Source organism: Cynocephalus volans, chromosome 3 (genome assembly GCF_027409185.1).
Source record: "Cynocephalus volans isolate mCynVol1 chromosome 3, mCynVol1.pri, whole genome shotgun sequence".
Classification (NCBI taxonomy): Eukaryota; Metazoa; Chordata; class Mammalia; order Dermoptera; family Cynocephalidae; genus Cynocephalus; species Cynocephalus volans.
Window position 1 is genome coordinate 5756171 of NC_084462.1, and position 25551 is coordinate 5781721.

The window sequence follows — 25551 nt, forward strand, 5'->3', positions numbered from 1 at the left end:
AATGGTGATAGAACAAACACTTTCTATCACTGATTTCTGTGTTGGAATGTTACATTACATTCCAAATCATTAAGATTTTGGAGTCAGACACACAATGACCCACTCTTTTATGTACAAATGTAGTATGAGATCAGACAGAAAAGTCATCCCCTCCTTGATTTCTTTCTCCAGAACATACCAGGTATTTGTGTACATTAATACATGACTTCCATGTGCACTTCCTCTATTTCTGATCTACAAAGTGCTGACAGTGCACCCAGATGTGGGCCCTAAACAATCCCTGCTGCCCAACAGCACTCACACCATGGGGCCCACACCCTGTCTCCAATCTATGTCTGGGAGGGAAGCCCTTCCCAGGACCATGTCCAGTGGAGACTCCTCACATCACTGGGTCATGGTGAGATGGAATCAAACTGGAGATGAGAGGGACTGAGGGATGGCATGGGTTAGTGTGAGTAAACATGTCAGACAGGATACTTCACAGTCACAGAAGATTAGCAAATGCAATGCTCACATTTCAGAAAGGAAGGACACAGAACAGTCAACCAAGAACATCACTTTACCTGAGTAAGAGCCATTCCTGATTCCCTTTCTTTACTCCTCCTCCTCTTCCAGGCTTCTTCTTCACGAAACTGAGTCTTTAGAAGTCAATCCTGAATATTGAAAATATGCCATTAAGTGCTTAGAATCAACACACTACCTTCCTGTGCTACAACCACATTCACATGGAAGACCTCACCATGTAGAAAGACGGTCCTCTTTGGGGCCCCGCCTAGGGACCCAGGGCACGGAGTTGGGGACCGGAACCCCCACCCACAACCACGCACACCACCAGTGCCTCAGGACCCCACCTGGGGGCTCAGGGCATCGATTCAGAGACCAAAGCCCCCACCCACAACCAGGCACACTGCCAGTGACAAGAAGCATGCCAAAAACATCACCTCTGTGTGGGTGGCCCACCACAGCAACCATAGCTGATGCAAAAGTGGCTAGACATCACAACCACCACGCAGATGGTCCACCAGCCACTGGAGTGCATTGACACAAGGGAAGTCACCAGCAGAGATCAAAGAAAAGAGGATGTCTCTCTCCACAAAGCCCATTCCAGAGTGACAGAAGAAGCATCTGCTCTATGATAATATTGGGAGACCTGAACACACCTCTCAGCATTGGACAGATCATATAGGCAACAAATCAACAGAGTAACCACTACACTTTAAGAGGGAGAGAAGAAATCTAAGGTTATCGGTGGTGGGAGGGGGGAGGGAGGGGGGATAGGGAGAGATTGGACAAGGGGCATAAAGAGCAAGTACAATTTGTAACAATATATATGCTAGTAATAATGATTTGATCAACATATGTCAACATTGAACCCCAAAAATATGTATTATCAACTATGATTCAATAAAAAAGAAAGAAAGATGGTCCTCTGCTGCCCACTGCACCTGGGCACTACTCGACTTTCACTCTTCCTGTCTCTTTGCAAATCTTTCGCCCATCTTTTACTTTGCCATCTGTTTACGGGTTTCCCTCGTTCTTCTCGTCTCTCAGTTCTTCTCCTTCTCAGCTGCTCTCCGTTTTTCTCCTGATCCCCCTTGCCCACAAACTCACAGGGAGGGGGAACAAACAGATGCTGGCGTCGCATTTTCCAGTGAGGTATAATTAGAGAAGAACACTGCATGTCAAAACGCAGGCCCAAGTCACCTCCTCCGGCGCGGGATCAAGGGAAGCGCCAACTGGAAAGGGGAGGCCTGTGGCGCACAAGGGTCTGGCCCAAGAAAGACGGGGGTGGGGCGCGCGGAGGGGGACGGATTAGGAGAGTGGGGGGTGGGTTTGCAGAATCCCAGCACCACGAAGAGGACGAGGCCTCTCCTGAACCGAGGCGGCCGGCGCTGCCCTCCAAGATGCCAAAAGGATGAGGCTTGCGTGACCAAAACGGCGTGAAGCCACGTCACGGGCGAGGACGTCACTTGGCACAGGGCAGGCAGAGAGGTCGGTAAAGGTTTTTAAGCAGGAAAACGACGCGAAAGGAGGTGTCTTCACGGCCCGAGGGCAGAAAGACGGGAGGCAGACACCAGGGGAAGCGACCCCCGGACTTTCACGGCGACGTTGAATTTACTTGAGGTGGAGGGGGCGGTGTGGGGGTTTTAAGGTTTGTACAGACCCCCAGATTCAGGATATAGACTCGTTGGGGGACTGCGAAGCTCAGACTTAATTTAGATAGAGGAAAACTCACGCGCCGCGATGTGACCTTCACTCCACGCGATCCGCTTCCGGGTCTGCAGAAAACGGCGAACTCAGGGAGAAGCCAGACCTGGTCAGAGACCCGAGACGGTGGGCGGGGGTGGGGCGGGGTCTGGGCGGAGCGCGACGGACAAGGGGCGGGGCGTGGGAAGAGGCCCGGTCTGGGCCGGGATCGCGAAAGCGTGGGGCGGGGGCGGGGCGGGGCGGGGCCTGCTCGGAGCGCGACGGGCAAGGGGCGGGGCGTACAGAGAGGCCAGGCATGGGAAGGGATCGCGAGAGGATGGGGCGGGATCGGGGCGGGGCGGGGCCTGCTCGGAGCGTGACGGGCAAGGGGCGGGGCGTACAGAGAGGCCAGGCATGGGAAGGGATCGCGAGAGGATGGGGCGGGATCGGGGCGGGGCGCGATGGCCCAGGGCGAGAGCGCGGGGGGCACGTCAGGTCTGGGGAGGGATCGCTAGTTGGGGGGGCGGAGTCCGGGCGGGGCCTGCGCTTTCCTAGTCTTAGCTCCCAGCAGGCCTTTGTTTTCGGGGTTTTAGAGGCCTCCGACCGGCGGGTCTAAGTAACTCAGCGGTTTGGGAACGGGGATCTCGCTGAGGGGAGGCAATCGGGGTGGTCAGCGTGGGGCGGTGTTTGGATCCGGGAAGAATCCTGCAGTTTAAGTACAAACCCCTGGAATTGTCTAAGAGGATGCAAACTAGAATGTGAAATGCAAAAACTCTGCCTGGGCAGAATGTGCAACTTCAGGCTGACTCAGAACAGAACAGAATAGAGATTCTTTCCATTTCTGTTCCTCAGTCACTCTGGAGAGAGTCAACCCAGTCCTCAGTTCCAGAAACGATCATAGGGACAACACTCGTAGCGTTGGACGTGGAGGGCTAAGGTCAGTGACAACTTAGGTTAATTTAAATAAAAAGCCATAACTTTAAAAAAATGGGTATAGATTATGCAGTTCTTCCTCACACTTGTTACTCTGTTCTTGAGATACGTTAACCTCAAATTCGTGAGACAAACTTTCTTTTTAGGTCAAAATTGGCTTAAGTCAATAATTTCTAAATATGATGTAATTTCAAATTCCCTTTACGTGCATTCTGAAAGTTTTTTTTAATGTACATTTTATTTAATAATTGTAACCTAATTAAGGCCTTGTCTTTGTTTTCTTTTCCTGAGTGTTCTGTTAGGTGTGGATACCACTTATTTTCACCTAAAGAATAATTAATTTTGCAGTATTTCTGAAAGTATTGGGTAGGCAATTTATTCTCTTTCATAAGAACCCTGAAGAAAGTAAAACTAAATTATCAAATTTTAAATAGCCTCATTTCATTCAGCAATAATTTTATGGCGATATCTGTGAGTTAACATATATTAGGAAGTATGTTTTTCTCTCACATCTTTATGTGTGGAAGGTTCCATCAATCTGGAAGTGGTAATCACTTCAGATATAATCATGTTTATATATGAAAATTAGGATATTTAAAATATTAGCAGGTTAAGAGGAAAACACATGAAAGAGAAAAAAAAAAAAAAAAAAAAAAAAAAAAACCAGCAGGTTCAAATGAGCACCATGTCCTGGCTTGGCACACAAACGAATACAAGAGAATATATAAGAACGTTGTTAAGAGATGCAGTGACTTTGATAGATTTTGAGATCTGTAAAAGGTAGATTATTCAGTATATGCAAGTAGCCATGTTGCCAAGAAAGAACTTCCAGCATAGACTTTCATGATACCAAGGAAGAAAATGAGCAAATTGTAGAGCTATTCATTAAACTAAGGCTAGTAAAGTGGATACTGGTTATAGCTGAAAGTCATGAATCCATTTTGTATATGGAGAGTTTTGTTGCTTCTAAAATGTTCAAGACAGCAGCGTGGACATATTTATTCACATGAAATAAAAAAAAGATATTTCCTTAATCACAAATTTTGACATATGCCTCCCTGTAATGTCATAATAAGACAGATGCAAATTATTAAGGGTTCAAAAAATTTTAAAACACAACTACTTTTACCTATTGAGTATATATTATAGCCTTTGCCACAAATAAAGAGAATACACATATACTTGTTCTAACACAGATGGAACAATGGAAATATTAACCACTGTCAAAACACAAATTTAATCTGAGGTTAGGAGACATTTTATTCAAAGGGTTATTGCAATAGCAAGAATGCTCCATGCACAAGGTCTGCGAATGTCTGAGTCACACAGAAGAGGAGAAACGAGGCTAGAAAGCATCAGATATGGAGCAGTGGATGAGCAGCTGGCATGACCTACAGTTATTTAAAATGTTTTATCTGAAGGCCAGCCTTCTTTTGGGAGAGGGTGTTCAGGAAGAGAAGTTATTCTCGATTACAATGTCCAAGGTCAGGGTCTGGAAGGGGTGAAGATTAACAAACATTGTTCCCATGGATGAGAAGGAAAAAAATTCAGTGATCCTTGCTAAGACAAGGATGGGAGCTTGGAGGGTCTGTGTCTGGCTTTTTCCTATGTAAACTAGGGGACTATAATCAGAGTTAATGGAGTGCTGTGGGGAAGTGTGGTTTTTTTGCAGTAAGTTGTTTCCAGGAAAACAAAGGGTTGGGCAGAGGGAGTATTTTGTGGTGGTTCTCTAACCTTTGCTATTTTCTAGAATTATAGGGTTGGAGTAAACCTCAACATTGTCGCTAGATATATAACATTAAGCAAAATTCAAAAAGTAATAAATACATGTATTCTATCTGAAAAGTGAAACATGAGAAAATTTAAGCAACTACTAATAATAACAAACTTTCCCCATACTTCAGTCTTTGAATGAAAGGCCCTGCCTGTTCATGTTGCCTGCATTGTGTGTGTTTGGGTCACATACAAGAGACATCATTCTTTGTTGAAAGTTTGGTTGTAAATCTCCAAACTCAGGGGGCTGTGAAAAGTTAAATTGAACAAAAACCTAAATTTATATTTTAAAAAATAAAATGGTTTTCCCTTTTTCATTTTTCTGCTGATCATGGAAAAAGTATGCACATAGCATCATGAATCCTTCGGTTACCACTAGCCAATACAAGCACTGATTAAAATGTCAGATTCATGTAACATTAAAAATTCATCTAAATTTTCCTGACATCTCATCTTGTACCAGCTGAGCCCTGCTGAAGACAGGCTTAGGAGGAAAACATTTCTCTCTGTGAGAGAAATAAACTGATGAAAAGAAATTTTCCTTTATCAACATGAAGAAAATTCTGTTTTTTTCTGTTTTGTTTTGGTTTTTCTATCCTGTGACCTGGGAAAGAAAGCTATAGTGGCACAGTCCACGCCATGGCAGGATCTTAAAGGAGTCAGCTTGGGCTGCCCTCTCCGAGTTGGCAAGGCCGCTGGAGGGAGAGCTGCTGGTAAGGCCGCAGCTACGAGCACTTGCTCCAACCATAAGAATTCCTGCCTCGGCTTCGTGGCTTTTGCCTTCTCTTTCGATATTTTGGTTAGCGTGGCAGTTCTCTGAATTCCCAAAAGATTATAAAAATAACACAAATGACTTTGCAGTCATTGAACTAAACATTCCCACAGAGGATCTGAGTAAATTGGACAATTTAAAATTATCCCCTTATGGTAAATTGACCACACCAACATATGTTCCAAAAGCACTGCTCATGACTAAATATGAGCTGCAGCCTAATATAAGTTGGCAAGCGTCATTTACTGGAGATTATATTGATGGCAAGAGAATGGTTGGTATTAATGGGAAATTATATGATTGGGACAAATTAAGTATATGGGAATGAAACTGTAGAACCCCCTTTACTTGGTGGTATCCAGTTTTAAATAAATCATTAAGAATTAGATATTGGGATAAAAATAGATGCTGTAAAATTATTAAACCTGCAAAATTAGACCTAAGAGGTAAATGTAACTGGTTTTGTGAGGGATGGTGCTGTGCACAAGGACACTTTGACATTTAGATCAAGATTACAGGGCCACAGAAATGTTAACATTTTTTCCTTTTAGCAAAGTTGTATTTACATTTAAGAATAGGTATAGGTTACCTACAAAATAGCTGCCACCCTGTTAATAGGGTGGATATTAACCACAGCTTGCTAACAGAAAAAGGTCACAAGATAACTTAAGACAATGAAGGAATGGCCAATCCGATAAACTTGATTCCAGGAAAAAGAAGCATGAGTTGATCACCTAAGACGTGCTGACCTCTAAAAAAAAGTTTCCTCCCTGCTTTTTGGACTATTGATTTAAGCTTGCTGATACAATAAAAATAATACCCAAAACCCCCCTGCAGAGAAAAATCTAAATAAAAGGCATTGTCTCATGCTCTACTCGGCTCCAGCTGCAACACGCTGACAGCCCGCAGAGAGAGAACGTGCATATTGATGCATTGAGGTCTCTGTCTATGTTTGTTATTTTCGCCGACCCTCCCTCTCCCTTTTCGGGTACCCACAACTTGACTGGAGCTGGTCTCCAGCACTATAGGTGAATTTGCATTCAGATTGGGTATAGAGTACATACAGATGTAGATGAACTAGATATTATTTTAAAACTGTATGTTTACAGACCTGCTAAAAGGTCACGGAATCCCTCAGTGAGGAGCTGTTGAGCATTTAGTGCATGTAAACTAGTAAACACAAACTGATTTCAATGATCCAAGAAATACTCTTTATGCCACTTCAAGAATCTTGAGAAAATAAAGCTAAAAACAAAAAACCTTCTCCTGTATAAGAAATCCTCTCTACAAAAGAAAAAAAAAATCCCAGTTGACAGCTGGTTAACACCTCTACCTTATGCTATACATGTGCCTTGTTCTCCTGAGCAGTGACTCCATAGTATCTAATTTTTGCTTTGCCTGGTGAATGAGGTAAAAAAAATTCCTTAATCTTATCAGGAATATATGTTTTCTGTTTCTGCATAATGTTTACCTATTTATTCACTCATCCACTACAGTCTTAAGCACAATCATGGAATAGATACCACTCTCTTGTAATGAACTGACAGAGTTTCTGCTCCAGTAGCCATAAGTAGTAATAGCAATATTAAATAAAATATTAAGTAATTTTATGTAAGTATGTACGTAATTGAAAATTTATTATTATTTGCAGTTTCAGTTGGCTAAAATTATGTAGAATATGTTTTTCATTCATTTCCTTTAGTCATTATATATTGGAGATATATCATTTAAAAATGCAATTGATTATAGCCACAAAAATATTGACTTTAACAAGAGCATGACTCTTTATATTTAATAAAGAATGTATTGGAGTTCAGATTTATGAACTTATTTGGTACTTTTCATTACACCTAGTTTATTTTCTTTTACTTTGTTAATTTCTTCTGTGTTCATGAGCTTATGACAGACACATGGCTTCTGGAACAGAAAAGTCCAAGGGCCAGCTTCTGTTCCAGAAGCCATGTGTCTGTACTAAGCTCTATCCCAATATCAGTTGGCTTAAGGAAAAGTTGAATATCCTGGAGAATTAGGGGAGAAGATGGACTCCATTTTTTATTGTTTGTTGGTAACAGTTGCCCAAATCACCATCATGACTTGTCCCATCGGAGAGCAATGTTAGGTGCAGTGGTGTCTCAAACCATCAAGACCTATGTGACCAAGCACACATGGGGCCCTAAGGTAGAAGTCTCTCGGCCTCAGCACTCTCCAGATGCTGAGAGGAATATGGGGAAGCATCAGCATTAAGCTTGTGTCAAAGAGCTGAAGGAGAACAAATGTCCTCCCAGCAGCCCCAGCCTTCCCCCTGCATGCTTTTTTTTTTTTCTGGTCCTTGATTTGTTTGAGACCTTAAAGGTTAATTCCTCCTTCTTCCTATAAGGTCAAAGTATGGGAAGGGTTGCTACTGGACTCAGTTGGCACTGTCTGTGTTCAGAGTCTCTCAGATGTGATGCAAACCCACTGTGTGTACAACATCTCCTAGGAACTCTGCATGACCAGTATTGGTAGGTTGGTGGAAGCAAGAGAACCAACATGAAATTGCAGCTGCCTGTTGTGCCATGAGTAATAAAGTCATTTGTCTCTGACCAAGGAGACTTGTGTCTTCAAAGCATCCAGAAATATGACAGACTAACTTGTTAGATTGCAATTATGGCAACATCTTAGATTCTTTAAAGTTTCTGTGTGTAACTACAAAACAGTATCACACCCAACAATTTACGAGCATGCATCACATCTGGCTCATGCCTTTATCCATTAGTGCTGCTATAACTAAATACCTGAGGCTGGGTGATTTATAAAGAACAGAAACTTATTTCTCACAGTTCTGGAGGCTGAGAAGTCCAAGATCAGGTGCTGGCAGGTTCAGTGTCTGTTGAGGGCTGCCTTCTGCTTCCAAGATGGTGTCTTGTTGCTGCATCTCACATGAAAGAAGCAGGAGAGGCTGGCCGGTTAGCTCACTCTGCAGAGCACGGTCCTGATAACACCGAGGTCAAGGGTTTGGATTCCCGTAGTGACCAGCAGCCAAAAAAAAAAAAAAAAAAAAAATCATTCACAGAACGAAGTGCTAAAAGAAGGCAGGAGACCAAAAGGACCATCACTAGTTCCCTCCAACCCCTTTTATATAAGTACTGATCCATTGAGGAGGATAATGCTCTCAAGACTTAATCACTTCCCAAAAGGCCCCATCTCTATGTCACCACAACTGGGATTACGTTTCACCATGAATTTTGGAGGGGGTGCACATTCAAATCGCAGCATGCCTCTATAACAAATTACCGTAAACTGTGTGGCTTCAAAAACAAACATTTGTTTCTCTCAGTTCTGGAGGCTGAAAAATCCAAAATCAAGTCTCCAGGAGGTCTGGTGTCTAGTGAGAGTCCTCTGGGATTACAGATAGCCGTTTTCTTTCTGTTCCTTCACATTGGCAGAGAGCAGAGAGAGAAAGCAACAAGCTCTCTGTGCCTTGTTTTATAAGGGCACCGATCCCATTCCTGAATTCTTCACCCTCATGACCTAATGACTTGCCAAGGGCCTCGACTCCTAATGCCATCTTGTTGGGGGCTAGGGTTTCAATATATAAATTATGTGGGGACATAAAGATTCAGTTCATAATAGTGTGAATTACATCCTTTAATATATAATGGCTCTTCCTTCAATTTTCATCATTACAATTATCTGTTCAAAAACTGTTTGAAAAACAAAGAAAAAACGATTTAAAACAAATAACCCAATTTAAAAATGGGCAAAGGAGCTGAATAGACATTTTTCAAAGGAAGACCTACAAATGGCCAACAGGTACATGAAAAAATGCTCAACATCACTAGTCATCAAGGAAATGCAAATTAAAATCACATTGAGATATCATCTCACTCCAGTTAAACTGGCTATAATCAAAAAGAATGAGAATAATAAATGCTAGCGAGGGTGTGGAGAGAAGGGAACACTCCTGCACTGTTGGTGGGACTGTAAATTAGTACAATCACTATGGAAAACAATGTGGAGGTTTCTCAAACAACTACAGATAGATCTTCCAATATGATCCAGCAGTCCCACTTCTGGGTATATACCCAGAAGAATGGAAATCATCATGTTGTAGGGATACCTGCACTCCCATGTTCATTGCAGCTCTGTTTGCAATAGCCGAGATATGGAACCAACCTAAATGTCCATTGATGGACGATTGGATAAAGAAAATGTGGTGTATATACACCATGGAATACTACTCTGCCATAAAAAAGAATGAAATTCTCCCATTTGCAACAACATGGATGAGCTTGGAGAAACTTATGCTAAGTGAAATAAGCAAAGCAAAGAGGGATGAAAACCGCATGTGCTCACTCATATGTGGGAACTAAGAGAGAAAGAGGGAAGGGAAGAAAGACCACAGTGGAGTGTTAGACTTGCAGAGGGAGAAAGTACACCTAGGGATACAAAGTGGAGTCGGGGAAAGGCGGATGGGGAGGGAGGTCAGGGATAATTGGGTGGGGGACACTGGGTATAATCGCAGTTTGTGGTAATGGGAATGCTGCCAGTATGGATCTGGCCATCACATCTTGGCCATGAGTGGTGACAATCAGCTTTGTATCTCATGAATGTTCATAACCAATGAAAAAAAGATTTGCATCAAAAACAAAAAGAAAAAGAAAAGGGGCCAGCCCATGGCTTTCTTGGGAAAGTGTGTTGCTGAAAAAGAAAAGAACAAAAACTGTTACATTTTTTTCTGAATTGCCCACCTCAGATTTTGGCTACATCTTGTCTTAAAGTTAGATTCTTTAATTGTGTTTTTTTCAATCAACTGCTGTGTTATACTTGTTTCTTTTTCTTTATCAATTATCAGAAAAATGACTCTGTACCCCAGTCACTTCCAAAGGCTTCACAAAATTTTAGGGACATTACGAATTCATGGATTTTGTATATATTTGATGTAATTCAACCCACTGCAGACATGTTTCTTTTTTTACCTTAAATATTCCCATCATAGGCCAGGAGAACCCCTTCTGTTTGGCTTCTGTGTCCAAGGACCTCATGTGTTTTGAGAGCTTACTTGTTTCTACAACAAAAGCACATTGAGTGCTTTGCTTTTGTATGTATCAAATAATAGTCCCCATTTAGAATTTGCCTTTTTACTTGCTTAGGGTGTTGCTTGCCAATCATAATATTTTTATTTTTCCCTTTTCTGAGTTATTGATCTTTTATTAATATCTCTTGGTTTGTTCAATGGTATGACCAGTGTTTTCTCTCCCAGAGTACATAGGAATTCACCGATGAATTTTTTTTTTTTACTGTTTGTGTAATTTAACCTTTTATTTTTACAAATTGGATTTATTTTTTTCCTTTCCTTTTAGCTTAAAGTATTAAGTGAGGAAAGAACTCATGTTTTTCTAAAGCATCCAATAACCAAACACAAATTATTAGAAATATTTTCACCACCACTGTCTGTAAGCACTTTGATCTATGGCTAATTCTTGTATTCCATCATCAGTCATTCTACTTAGGCATCAATTCCATCCTGTTTCACTTATGGAAATTTAAAATAGGGTAGTTCAGCATCTGGCACAAGGTTTCTTTGTAAGGGTTTTCCCAGTGAGTCTCATTTGTTTATGTTACTATGAAATGTGAAATTTGGAATAAAATACTTTTTTTCAGAATAAATTTGATGGCATATACATATTAATTTTTACAAATTATCTAAAGGAGAATTGATAACTACATTGTGTCTAGGTATTTTATTCTATATCATTTTAACATATTTTAATTGTGTTATGATACACATAACGTAAAATTCACTATTAGTGACATTTAGTACATTCACAGTGTTGTGTAACCATCACCACTACCTACTTCCAGAATCTTTTTATCACCCCAGAGAAAACCCTGCACCTGTTATGCAAGCAGTCTCCATTCCCATCTCCCCTCAACCTCTGGCAACCACTAATCTGCTTTCTGTTTCTAAGAATTTGCCAGTTATGGATATTTCATATGAATTGATTCATAGTATGTGTGGTTTTATGTGTTATACATCGTTTTTAATTCTATTTTAATTTATGCTCTTGTAACTTCAGCTTCACCTCCCATTGCTACTTGGAACTGTATTTTGTATACATAAAAGTTGCGACTGTCTCTAAGTGACTTTTCTATCCCTTTAGCTTACTGAATGGTGTGTGTGTTAGATTTTCCTACTATTTAGTACTATTACTATGAAGGTGTAAAGTCAGTGACAGCTATTGCTCACCAGTCAGGCAGGTGGCATTTCACCATAACTACGATCTTGAAACAAGAACAAGTGACAGAAGCTGTTCAAAGATCTGCTTCATGGAAGGCAATGGGGCTAAGAAAAGTTCAAGAAGGGCCTATATCAAATATGAAGACCTTTCTAATAATCTTGATTGAGGACCAGACACAGAAGTCTATTCCTCTCAGCACCATTATGACAAGGGCCAAAGCAAAAAGATGTTTGCAATGTTGAAAGACAAGGCTGGACCCAACTACAATGTTGAGTTTACTGATAACTCTGTGTGGTTTAAATAAGGCAAGAACTGTATTCATTACATATTGTGAAAGTGAGTGGTGAGTCTGCAAGTGCTAATGTGCAAGGAGCTAGAGAATGTTTACAAACTCTAGATAAGCTGATTGTTTAGGAAAATTACTTGCCAGAGCAAATCTTTAATATGAATAAAACCTCCCTATTCCAGAAATGGATGTCTGAAAGGATTTTCATTCATAATAAGGCCAAGTCACTGCCAGGTTTCAAAGCTTTTAAAAACAAAATAGCAGTCTTGCTCGAGGGCAATATTGTACGGTACAAATTGAAGCCCTTGTAAACTGGGTCAATGAGAACTGCAGGGCCTTCAAGCATATCAGTTAGCACACCTATCAGTGCACTATAGGAGCAGCAAGAAGTCATGGATGACCCAGCTCCTCTGCTAAGATGCCCTTCTGAATTGCCATCCCAGCAAAACGGAGAAGTACTATCTGGAGAATAACATATCTTTCAAGATTTTGCTTATTGTTAATGCTCCCATACATCTTTTTTTGTTGTTGTCAGTAATATTTCTCCCAATATCAAAGTGATGTTTCTCCCTCCAAACACCACCTCTTTGACCCAAGCAATGAATCAAGGAGTTATAGCAGCTTTTAAGGCCTACTCCCTGAGAAGGACCTTTGCCCAGGGTATTGCTGCAACTGGGGAAGACACTGAGAAGATACCAGTGCAATTCTGGAATGATCACAACATCTACGACTGCATCAACGTCCTTGCTTTGGCCTGAAGTGATATCATTAAGAAGTGTATGAATGGTATCTGGAAGAAGACACTCAGGAGATTTGTCCATGACTTCAAAGGATTTGCCAAGAACGAGGAAGTTGAGAAAATCAAAAAGGTTGTGGTTGATGTGGCCAACAACTTCAAAATGGGCATGACACTGAGGGGGTCCTAGAAGTGGGTCTTGAGAAGTTGACTCATTTCTCCATTCTTGAAAATGGAACAGGAACACATAGCTGAAGAAGAGGCAAAACAAAAGGAAACTGCAGGAGGAAAAAAAAGAACCCCCAAGCAAGTTCACAGTAAAATGTTTAGCAGAAGTTTGTGCTGACCTCAACAAGCTCCTTTATGTTATTTTATTTTGTTTTGTTTTTTAATTGAAACATAGTTGATTGTACATATCTGTGGGGTATAGAGTTATATATCAAGGCATGTGTGCAATATGTGATGCTCAAATCAGGATAATTAGTATATTCAACATTATACAATGTAATCATTTTTCATGGCCCTTTATCAGTTCCTCTTTTATCCCCCCTCCACCTCTAGTGGCCTCAGTTCTGATCTCTCCTTTTGAAAGAAAGTTCAGCGAATTATTAATTGTTGTATCATTCTTTGTTTGTTTGTTTTACCTCCCACTTATGAGTGAGGACATGTGGTATTTCTCTTTCTGTGCCCTGTGCCTGGCTCATTTCCCTTAATAATTTTCTCTAAGTTCAACTATGTTTCTGCAAATGGTAGAATTTCATTCTTTTTTATGTCAGAGTAGTATTCCATGGTGTATGTATACCACATTTTCCTTATCCAGTCATCCATTGATGGACATTTAGGTTGGTTCCATATCTTGGCTATTGCAAACAGAGCTGCAATGAATATGGGAGTGCAGGTATCTCGTCAACATGATGATTTCCATTCCTCTGGGTATATACCCAGTAGTGGGATTGCTGGATAGTGTGGAAGATCTATCTGTAGTTGTTTGAGAAACCTCCACATTGTTTTCCATAGTGGTTGTACTAATTTACAGTCCTACCAGCAGTGCAGGAGTGTTCCCTTCTCTCCACACCCTCGCTAGCATTTATTATTCTCATTCTTTTTGATTATAGCCAGTTTAACTGGGGTGAGGTGATATCTCAATGTGATTTTAATTTGCATTTCCCTGATGACTAGTGATGTTGAGCATTTTTTTCATGTGTCTGTGGCCCATTTGTATATCCTCCTTTCAGAAATGTCTATTCAGCTCCTTTGCCCACTTTTTAATCAGATTATTATTTTTTTAACTGTTATTTGAGTTCCTTGTATATTCTGGTTATTAATCCTTTGTCAGATACCTATATGCAAATATTTTCTCCCACTCTGTAGATTGTCTTTTTGCTCTATTAATAGGTTCTTTTGCTATGCAGAAGCTTTTTAGTTTGGGCCGAGCCCGTGGCGCACTTGGTAGAGTGCTGCGCTGGGAGCGCGGCAACGCTCCCGCCGCAGGTTCGGATCCTATGTAGGACTGACCAGTGCACTCACTGGCTGAGTGCCGGTCATGAAAAAACGACAAAAAAAAAAAAAGAAGCTTTTTAGTTTGATATAATCACATTTGTTTATTTTTCCTTTTGTTGCCTGTGCAATGGTACAAATGTGAAACATAATACAGAAAAAATTTAATTTTAAAAATTTTACAGCACATTAAATAATTTAATATACACCATGAGTAAGTGTGATTTACACCTAAAAAGTGAGGGATGGTTCAACATAAGAAAGTCAATATAATACACCACATTAATATAATAAAGGACAAAAACGACATGATCATCTCGATTGATACAGAAGTAGTATTTGACAAAATTCAACACCCTTTCTTGATAAAAACACTAAAAAAAACTAGACATTGATTAAAAAAAAAAAGAACTTTGGGATATTGTATTTGGCAAGGATTTCTTGAATATGACTCCAAAAGCCCATGCAAGAAATGCAAAAACACAGAAGAGAGACTACATCTAACTTAAAAATATTTGTGCATCAAAGGAAATAATGAAGAGAGGGATAATACAACCTACAGAATGGGAGAAAAAGTTTGCAAACCACATATCTGATAGGCAGTGATATCTAGATTATGCAAAGAACTTCTACAACTCAACAACAAGAAAAAACAAATAACCCTATGAAAGACTGGGCAAAAGAACTGGAATAGACATGACTCCAAAGAAGATTAACCAAGGCCAATGAACATATGAAAAGATCCCCGTCATCGCTGATCATAAGACAAATGCAAATATGCACCACAATGAGATATCACCCCATATCCATTTAAATGGCCATTATCAATAGAACAGAAAAATGGCCAAGTGTTGGAGATGATGTGGAGAAATTGGAACTCTTGAGCACTGTCGATGAGAATGTAAAATGGTATATCCATTATGGAAGTCAGAATGGGAGTTCCTGGGCCAGCCCGTGGCTCACTCGGGAGAGTGCGGTGCTGATAACACCAAGGCCCGGGGTTCGGATCCCATATACGGATGGCCGGTTCGCTCACTGGCTGAGCATGGTGCTGACAACACCAAGCCAAGGGTTGAGATCCCCTTACCGGTCATCTTTAAAAAAAAAAAAAAAAAAAAAAAAAGAATGGGATTTCCTCAAAAAATTAAAAATAGAACTACCACATGATCCAGCAATCCCAATTTTTGGTATATATTAAAGAACTGAAAGCAGGCTCTTGAAGAGATGTTTCTAAGCCCCAGCTCATTGCAGCATTATACACAATAGCCAAGAAGAGGAAACAATCAACATGCCTATTAACAGATGAATGGATAAAGAAAATATGAAATATACATGCAATGGGGTATTATTCAATCTTAAAGAGAAGAAAATTCTGTCACATGCTACTACGTAAGTGGACCTACAGGATATTATTCTAAGGGAAATAAGCTAGTCACAAAAGGACAAGTACTATGTGATTCCACTCATGAAATACCTAATGATGGTTGTCAAAGGGTGTAGAAAGATCAGAAATCAGTATTTATTGTGTATGCAGTTTTAGTTTTGCAAGATGAAAAAGTTCTAGAGATGTGTTCCACAATAATGTGAATGTACCTAACATTACTAAATTGTAAACAAACTTTACTGAAAGACACAATGAAGACATAATCAAAGACCAGAAAACCCAATTCTTATTGGAAGGTGTAGTGATGTAAAAAGACATCTTTGACAGTAGAAATTCAGAGCCATTCAAACACAAAAGAATTATGTGAGATTTTCATAAAGTCAGACTGTCATGTCAATGGAGTACCAACATAATTATGAAAAGAAAGATAAAACATAAGGGTTTGTCAAACTACCTGTGACCTTCTTATGACATATAGTACCTAAATTTTAAAATAAATCAAATAAAATACCAACAGTAAGTTAAACACAAAAATTAAAATTAAGCCAACATGTAAACAAAATTTTAAACAATAAAACGTTAGGCCTAAATGAAACACAGTGTTTTGCAATCATGCACTAAGGGAGCATGAGAAAAGATTTCTGTTTCACAGTACAAAAATTATAGCCCTTTAAATGACACCAAGGCATGTATAAAGAATTAAATCATGTAACATAAAATAGCTTCTAAAATAAATGAAAAGAAATGTGAGTAATGTATAAAAATCCAGTTAATATATTGTGATATTTTTATGATACCTGTTTTTTGGTTTTCATCCACTGTTCCTGGCTTGCTCTAATCTTCTTACACCTTTCTGTCTCAGAGCCAGCCACAAACAAATTCTCTGACCTGCCTTACCTGATTGTAGGTCTTAAGACCCTCATTCAAGAAAGGGTCTTGCCCCATACTTGGAAGGAAAGATTGCTGCAGAGAGGCCAAGAAGAATCTGAACAGACAGGCCTTGCTAGGTTTTCCCACTCAAGTCTATTAGCATTAGATCATATCCTTTTATTCCAATTACATCTTACGTGGTTGTCCATGCTTCAGTCACGTGTACGTAATGAAGATTCCCTTAAAACTCAAGAGCACAGGCTTCAGGGAGCTTCTGGATAGTTAAACACGTGGAGGTTCCTTGAGGGTGGTGCACCCAGGGAGGGCATGAAAGCCCCACACCCCTTTTCCCATACCTTGCCCTATGCATCTCTTCATCTGTATCCTTTGTAATATCCTTTATAATAAACCAGTAAAAGTTGTGTGTTTCCCTGAGTCCTTTGAGCCATTCAGCAAATTAATCGACCCAAGGAAGGGGATTGTGGGGACCCCAATTTATAGCAAGTCGATCAGAAGCCCAGGTCAAACAACCTGTAGCTTGCGACTGACATCAGAAGGTGGGGGGCAGTCATGGGGACTAAGCCCTCAACTCATGGGGTCTGACACTATGTCCAGGTAGATAGTATCAGAATCAAATTAGAAGGCACCCAATTGCTGTCCACTGGAGAATTGCTGGCTTGCTTGCTAGTAAAAAGAAATTCCTATACATTTGGTCACAGAAGTTGGTCTTCTGTGTTGATTTTTGTTGAGTAAGAGTATAGGGAAAAGTCCATCAGTGAGTGTTCCTTCCTCATCTCATATGTACATGTCCACAAAATAAAAACCAATGCAGACACAAGAAATTGAAAAATGGAAATACAATGGATTCTCATTTTTTTCAGATTTTCAAAATATAGATAGAAGATAGTAGCAACTTTTGGAGGTATTTTTTTGTTGTTAGAGTTTTTTTTTAGTGAATCATAATTGATTATACATATTTTGGGGATTCAATGTTGACATATGTTGATCAAATCGATATTACTGGAATATATATTGTTACAAATTCTACTTATTCTTTATGGCCCTTGTCCACTCTCTCCCCCTCCCACCTCTGATAATCCTAGATTTCTTCTCTCCTTCTGAAAGACTAATGGTCACTCTGTTGATTTGTTGCCTAGATGATCTGCCCAGTGCTGTGAGGTGTGTTCACGTCCCCCAGTATTATCATAGAACAGATGCTTCTTCTGTCACTCTGGAATGGGCTTGGTGGAGACAGACATCCTCTTCGCTTTTTTTTTGGTCTCTGCTGGTGACTCACCTTGAGTCAATGCACTCCAGTGGCTGGTGGACCATCTGCATGGTGGTTGTGATGTCTAGCCACTTTTGTGACAGCCGTGGTTACTCTGGTGGCTGTGGTGGGCCACCCACATGGAGGTGATGTTTTTGACTGTCGGGGTGCTCTCTTGGTCAGGCAGGCCTGGGCTCTGGATTTCCCTGGCTGTGCCCACCGAGTGATCCCCAGCAGACTTCTTATCTCCCCCAGGCAGGACCAGATAAGTTGCCCTCTGCGGCATAAGCCGAAGAAGGATCTCCGAAGGTGGGTGAGTGCACCGTCTGCCTATTCAGCCCACCAAGGAACACTCAGATGCGGCGGGCGTTCTGTCAAGCAGTTCCCTTTATTGTCTTTTAAGCACTTGTATTTATATCTAAGCAAGCGGGGATTTCCACACTGAGAGCCAATCACTGGAAAGTCACATGTGCATGCGCCTTACTTTCCTATGCTTAGCCTACTGATCATGCACTGATCACCAGCACAGAAAAGCGCAACTACCAATAAAAATTTTTGCGGAACTAAAAGTGACACTCCCTCTTTGCTTCTTCTAGGCTCCATCTTGTGTGGACCATGCGGGTGGGGAACTTAAACAGCCACCATTAGGTGTGGCCTCCTTTCACCCTAGCAATTGCTATAGCAGGTGGAGCGGTTGCAACCCAACATCTCCCCCTTTTTTATTATTTTGTGTGGGCAGTCGATGACGGCTAGTCACTCGACCTCATCATTTCTCATGTGGTTGTGCCTGTCTTAGGTTGTCCCCATTTTCCGAGGATCTTACCCATCACTGACTATCCAACCAAGCGGAGATTTGATGGAGCCTCACACCCAGCTGTTGATTTTTTGTAGGGCCATGTTGACCCATGGGTCTGGGGGGTGATTTTCGTGGGCAACCTTTTCCACCACTTTGGTGAGCAGGGTGAGAGACACTGTTGTTTTTTACCATGGTGACCATTTTCCCCAGGATACATGGTCTTAGTATGAGCACTAATAACAAAATAACTATAGGGCCAGCCAATGAGGAAAGCAAAGTGGTAAGCCAAGGGGAAGATGTAAACAAAATTTCAAACCAACTAGAGTTGGCCTCTCTTATCTCTTTTGCATCTTTCTAATCCCTCCCTAAGCTTTGATAAGGAGTCTTTGACCACCCCTGAGTGGTCAGCATAAAAGCAGCATTCTTCATTGAGGGCAGCGCATAATCCTCCTTGCTGGAGGAAGAGCAAATCCCCTCTGCGGTTCTGCAAAACAACTTCAGACAGTGATGTTAATGATTTTTGTAAATAGGATATTGATGTTTCAAGGTGATCTAAATCCATGTCCACTTGTTCTCTGAGGTGTTGGGTTTGTTGGTGGACTAGGGCTATTCTAGTGGCTCCTGAAAAAGATTAATAAGAGAATCCTCAGGGCCTTCATCGCCCTGGGTGTTAGGGGTAAACTTAATATTCCTTGCTGGTACCCATATAGGGCTGGGGGCATCAATAGGGAAAATGCATCCAAATCCACGGCCCATAGTTAAAAGTGGATCTGGGCCTTTCCATTGTCCCGTAAGCGGGTCTTTCCATCTTACTTGAACATCGGGGCGAGCAGGCTGTGCCGCCCAGTGTCACTGGAATGCGGTAAGAGGGCTGTGTTTTGAAAAATTTAATATATTTAAGGTGAATAATGCCATTTCCAGTTGTAGGTAGGGGCTAGTAATTCCCCCCTTTTGTTTTAAAAGTTGATTTTTTAGAGTTTGATCGTGACGCTCTATTATGGCTTGACCTTGTGGGTTATGGGGGATACCAGTAGAATGTTGTATACCCCAAGAGAGTAGAAAAGCTTGAAACACTTTACTTGTAAAACATGGGCCATTATCGGTTTTTAACTGACGAGGGAGTCCTAATGTAGCAAGTCACTGTAAAAGGTGACTTTGTGCACGTTTGGCCTTTTCTCCTGAGTGGGCGGTAGCCCGAAAAGCATGGGAGAAAGTGTCTGTGGACATGAAAATATACTTTAACTTTCCAAAAAGCTGGAAAATGGGTCACATCAGTTTGCCATAACATATTGAGTGTTAACCCTTGGGGGTTGACCCCAGGTGACTGTAATGGAGGCACCTGTAAATAAGGGAGGCAGGATTTACAAGGATGTACTGTTTCTTTAAGTTGTGAAGTAGGGACTCGAGGGAATCGGGCATGAAGCCCTCTCCGATTAATATGGGTTAAATCGTGTAACTGAGAAGCCCTGCTGTACTGTATTTACATTGGGCCCGTCGGAGGCCAGGTGATCAGCAATATTGATTCCCGTAGAAAGGAATCCCGGCAAGTTTTGATGTCCCCTTAAGTATAAAATATAAATAGGGTTAGACCGCTGCTGTAGAAGGGCTCTGGCCTGGATTGTGACGGGGTGATAGGGTTGCAGTCTAAACGAATGTGGGCGTTAAGCAGCCCTGGCAACAGATTCACCACATATAAGCTATCTGAAAACAAATTGACAGAACGAGGAGCGTGTTGCAAGGCCAAAACAACAGCTAATAATTCTATATATTGAGGTGAATTATTACAGGGCTGAAAATAAGTTTCTGCAGGGGGTTTTGTGGCCGTGCCCCTGGTTTGAAGATTACAGTGGCTGCTCCTGCGCGTCCTCCATCAGTGAACACATTGTATCCATTGGGCAAGGGACGGGTGGAAAACAACTGTGGGGCTTTCCGTGTCAGACGGCTGAATGAGGCTGCCCACTTACAGGGTCCATAGTGACAGTCAATGATCCCTAAAAATCCTTCTAGAGCCAACGCTACCCTGTTGTTATTTCTGCTCAGCCAGGTGAAGTCAGTTAGCGTGTATGGGAGCACAATTTTATGTGGCTCTTTAGCATAACAGTGTAAGGATGTTATTGTACCCCTCTGAATTAAGTCTGCTGTTTGATCTATGACGGTGTAAACTCGGGGCGCTCCCCCAAGTGATATATGTATCCATTGAAGGGGTGTACTTTCTTGGACTAGAACAGCCATCATGGCATTTCCGCTGTCAATAAGCCACAACTGTAGAGACTTATGAGCGTGGAACCTGCCTAATTGAACTTGATTTAGCTGTTTTTGGATGTTATTAAAAATGTGTTTATAATCAGCACTTAGTTAAATTTTTTTTGTTGGGGACTGGGTTTTTAACAATTCAAACAATGGAGCTAAATCTCCCGTGGAGACAGGCAGCCAAGGCCTGAGCCAGTTAATTTCTCCAAGTACCGCTTGTAACTCTGGTAATGTATATTCGTCTTGGATGGACAATTGAGGTCTTAATGGACTAACTCCTTCTAAAGTTAATACAGACCCTAAAATTTTAAATGGAGGCAGTACCTGAATTTTATCAGCCAAAATATGAAGGTGCCCTTGAGTTAAACAATTTTTAGCAGCTTATAAGCTGTTGTTAATTTATCCGATGAGGGACTTCCCACAATAATATCATCCATGTAAACATACAATGTTACATCAGGGAGCTGTGGAACAGGCCGAAGCAACTGGAACACATAGATCTGACAAAAGGTTGGGCTATTGGCCATGCCCTGGGGCAGGACAACCCACTCATATTGTTCATCAGGCCCCTGGTGATTGACTGACAGTATTGAGAAGGCGAATTTTTCGTAATCCCTGGGATAAGGGGAATTGAGAAAAAACAGTCTTTAAGGTCCACCCCTATAAGGTGCAAATGACTAGGTATGGCAGGAACCCATGGCAAGCTTCTTAACGGTGTTCCCTGTATGACTATGTGTTTGTTAACCTCTCGGAGATCTTGGGGCATCCTCCATTTACCTGATGTTTTTTGGACGACATATAATGGTGTATTCCTAGGACTAGTGGATGGGCACAGATGTTGTAAATGTAATTGTTCTGCTACAATTTCTTTTAAAGCCTGTAATTTGGTGGACAGAAGTGGCCACTGCTCCACCCAAATTGGTGGTCTGTCTTTCCACTCAATGGTGGGGGCCGACAGGGCCGTGGCCATTAGGTTTGGGGGTGTGTCCTAACCCAGGGGAGAGGCTCATGAGCCCTTTTTTTGTCAGATATGGGGTCTCTCCTATAATTGGGGCGAGTGCCAAATGGTTGTTGATATTTCTCTTCATCTAGAATATCATCCTAAAACCCCTTATGGTCTGTGGTGATGTAGGCATCAGCTTGGCCTAAAATGTCCTGTCCCAGCAGATTGGCGTTAAGCCCAGAGGTTATGAGAGGCCTGACTTCACCAACAGTGCAATCAGCATCCCTCCATTTTAACCACCTTTTGGTTTGACATGATGGGGTCTGGCCACCAACCCCAAGAATATCAGGGCCAGGAATTAAGTCCCGACTCGATGGGATCTCTTCCCACCTGAGAACTGTCCTATCGGCCCCAGTGTCAATAAGACATCTGAATTTTTTCCCTTCAGTGGTGAGGTCCATTTTTGGCCACACACCAGGCACTATAGGGACGGTCTTGGCTTTGGGTTGCAGGTCGTTTTGGGGAGGCTTTCGGTCTGGTTGCGATGGTAAAGGTCCCCCTTGTGGTGACAGGACTAGGGGCTGCCCCGGGTCTAGTTTAAAGGATTGCTCTGTTTATCAAAGTTTGACTTGCAATCTCTTTTCCAATGGAACCCCTTTCCACATTGGGGACAAGGTGTGGGGGGAGGTTGGCCACCCGACTTTTTGAGGCAGCGGTTTCTAAAATGTCCTAGTTCACCACACCCATAGCACCGCTTTTCGGTGGGAGGTGGAGCAGTGTTACTAGGGGTGGCCATAGCGGCAAAGGCCTTGGTCACTGCATCAGTAAGGGCCTGGAATTGGGCTTGTAGAGCAGTGGAAAGGGTTTTAGCTTGGTGATGCTGGGTCCCCACTTCTCTAGAGGCGACAACTCACTTTTCAATGGACTGGCCTCTTAACCCGGAACAAGCCGGCTTGTGGTCCACTGTCATTCCATCCCAGACAAGCATTTTAATAAATTGATCTCTTAACGGCACTGGCAGAAATTTCCTTTGCATGTTTTCTTCTACCCTCATGATAAATGAGAGGAGGTCCTTGGTGAGCCTTCGGGTTATCCAAGAAATGGGGGGCTCTGTGGGCCCTTCTGCAAGTTTTTTCCAAGCCAAGAGAGTGGCAGCCCTAACCTGGTCTTGGTATGGAGGGGGAATAGCGGCCTGTTGAACCCCAGTACTGTATTGGTCTGCCGTACCAGATAACATGCCGAAAGTGATGGGAATAACAGGATTGGTGGCTTGGTTTCTCTCTGCAGGGGTGTGCACTCCTCTTTATAGAAAGTGCAAAACTTAATAAACATGTTAGAGGGTAAAACCGCCTTGCATAGCATTTTCCAGTCCTGGGTGGTGCATGGCTGGTGTGCCAGCCCTTGGAGGATTGTTTCTGCCCAGGGGGAATTTGGTCCATCCTCCGCAACAGCCTTTTAAAACTCTTTTAAATCTTGGGCCTCCCAGGGGTACCAAGGTGCTGGCCTATTGCCCTCTGGGTTGACGTTGCCCGGGAAGGCTTGGACCCCGGAAGTTATGTCAGATGAAAGGGGACCCAAAGGCCCCGAGGGTGGTGGATTTTTAGAGGGTGTTAAAGCCAGGAATGCATGGGGTTGATTGGGGAGAGGGGGGTCATTAAAATTGACCCACTGGGCATCTTGGCCTGTATCCAGGGGGCTGGTAGCACTCTTCGAATGGTTATCTAACAACTGAGGGATGGGCGGGTACAATTTTGGCGAGGGCTCCTTTTCGGGCACTGGTTTGGTGTGGTCTTTGATAGCCTTATCAACTGGCATACCTTGGGACTGCTCCTTATCAAATTCAGCCGACAAACATTCTACCTCAGGTGGGGCTGGTGTCCCACCTGGACTTGGCATAAAACATAACTTTAGGGCAGACACGGTAGGGTAAAACCCTAGGGGTGGCTCAATTCCTTGATGAATTTCTCATTGTCAGGCTAAAACCTGAATATGGTCCCAAGCATCATAAGAGAACAAATCAGCCGAGGGTGCCCAGGTGCCAAAGTCCAGCTTCAGCGAGGCGTGGGTACCCAAAAAGGGAGAGAGAGGGTCAGCGAAAATAACTAACACAGACAGTGACCTCAATGCATCAGTATGCACATTCTCTCTCTGCAGGCTGTCAGTGTGTTGCAGCTGGAGCCCAGTAGAGCATGAGACAATGCCTTTTATTTAGATTTTTCTCTGCAGAGGGGTTTTGGGTACTATTTTTATTGTATCAGTAAGCTTAAATCAATAGTCCAAAAAGCAGGGAGGAAACTTTTTTAGAGGTCAGCCAGTCCTTTCCTTTTGTCAGCATGTCTCAGGTGATCAACTCATGCTTCTTTTTCCTGGAATCAGGTTATAAGATCCGAACCATTCCTTCATTGTCTTGAAGTTATCTTGTGACCTTTATCTGTTAGCAAGCTGTGGTTAATATCCACCCTATTAACAGGGTGGCAGCTATTTTGTCTTAAATGTAAATGAACCTACTGTTCATATGGAAAAATAACAGTGGATATTTGAGCAGCACTATCAAGCACATTATAAGGATATGCATTGGCTGTGGCCCTGTAATCTTGATCTAAATGTTAAAGTGTCCTTGTGCACAGCACCGTCCCTCACAAACTAGGTGTATTCTCTTATTATTTTAAGATCTAATTTTGCAGGTTTAATAATTTAAAAGAATATATTTTTATCCCAATACCTGATTCTTAATGATTTATTTAAAACTGGACACCACCAAGTAAAGGGAATTCTACAGTTTCATTCCCATATACTTAATTTATCCCAATCATATGATTTCCCATTAATACCAACCATTCTCTTGCCATTAATATAATCTCCAGTAAATGATGTTTGCCAACTTACATTAGGCTGCAGCTCATATTTAGTCATGAGTGATGCTTTTGGAACATATGTTGGTGTGGTCAATTTATCATAAGGGGATAATTTTAAATTGTCCAGTTTACTCAGATCCTCTGTGGGAATGTTTAGTTCAATGACCGCAAAATCATCTGTGTTATTTTTATAATCTTTGGGAATTCAGAGAACTGCCACGCTAACCAAAACATCAAAAGACAAAGCAAAAGCAGTACCATGAAGCCGAGGCAGGAACCCTTACGGTTGTAGCAAGTGCTCGTAGCTGCGGCCTTGTCAACAGCTCTCCCTCCAGCAGTCCTGCCAACTCGGAGAGGGCAGCCCAAGCTATTCCTTTCAGGACTCCGCTATGGCGTGGACCGCGCCACCCAGGGGCTATGCCCAATACCGCCTCCCACATCTTGCTAGCAGCAGAGTCGCTTAAATTTAAACCTCGACTCAGTAGCAAATATTTTAAGGCCTTAAGGGCAGGGTCAATATGTTTGCATGACTATTCCCTATGTTGGCAAAATCTTATAACTCGAAAGGAAAGAAAAGAAGGGGAAAGAAGGAAAGAAAGTGAAAGTAAAATGAGGGCACACCTGGCCAGAGACAATTACCCCAGTTTTCTCCTAGACTGCTTCAGGGCGATGTTCCTCCCTTCCTGGAGGCTCCACACCGGAGGTCTAGCCTCAGTTTTAGCTGTCCATCTTTCAGGATGTGCAGTGAGTCTGTCCCACCAAAGGGGGAGGGAAAATAGGC

At 42.0% G+C, this 25551-nt stretch overlaps 2 protein-coding genes across 5 annotated transcripts in view; one reads left to right on the forward strand and one right to left on the reverse strand.

Annotated features, from left to right (window-relative positions):
- LOC134372927 (zinc finger protein 83-like) overlaps window positions 1-2314 on the reverse strand; it is a 49174-nt gene extending 46860 nt beyond the window's left edge. For all 4 annotated transcript variants that reach the window (XR_010022914.1, XM_063090263.1, XM_063090262.1 and 1 more), the window contains exons 1-2: window positions 2237-2314; window positions 564-653 (exon numbers count right to left, since the gene is read on the reverse strand). Coding sequence is in view for 3 of the 4 variants with exons in the window: in XM_063090263.1 (XP_062946333.1) it covers window positions 564-578 (15 nt within the window). In the remaining variant the exon portion in view is untranslated. The remainder of the gene's footprint in view (window positions 1-563; window positions 654-2236) is intronic.
- LOC134372946 (zinc finger protein 208-like) overlaps window positions 1-25551 on the forward strand; it is a 563224-nt gene that overhangs the window by 304701 nt on the left and 232972 nt on the right.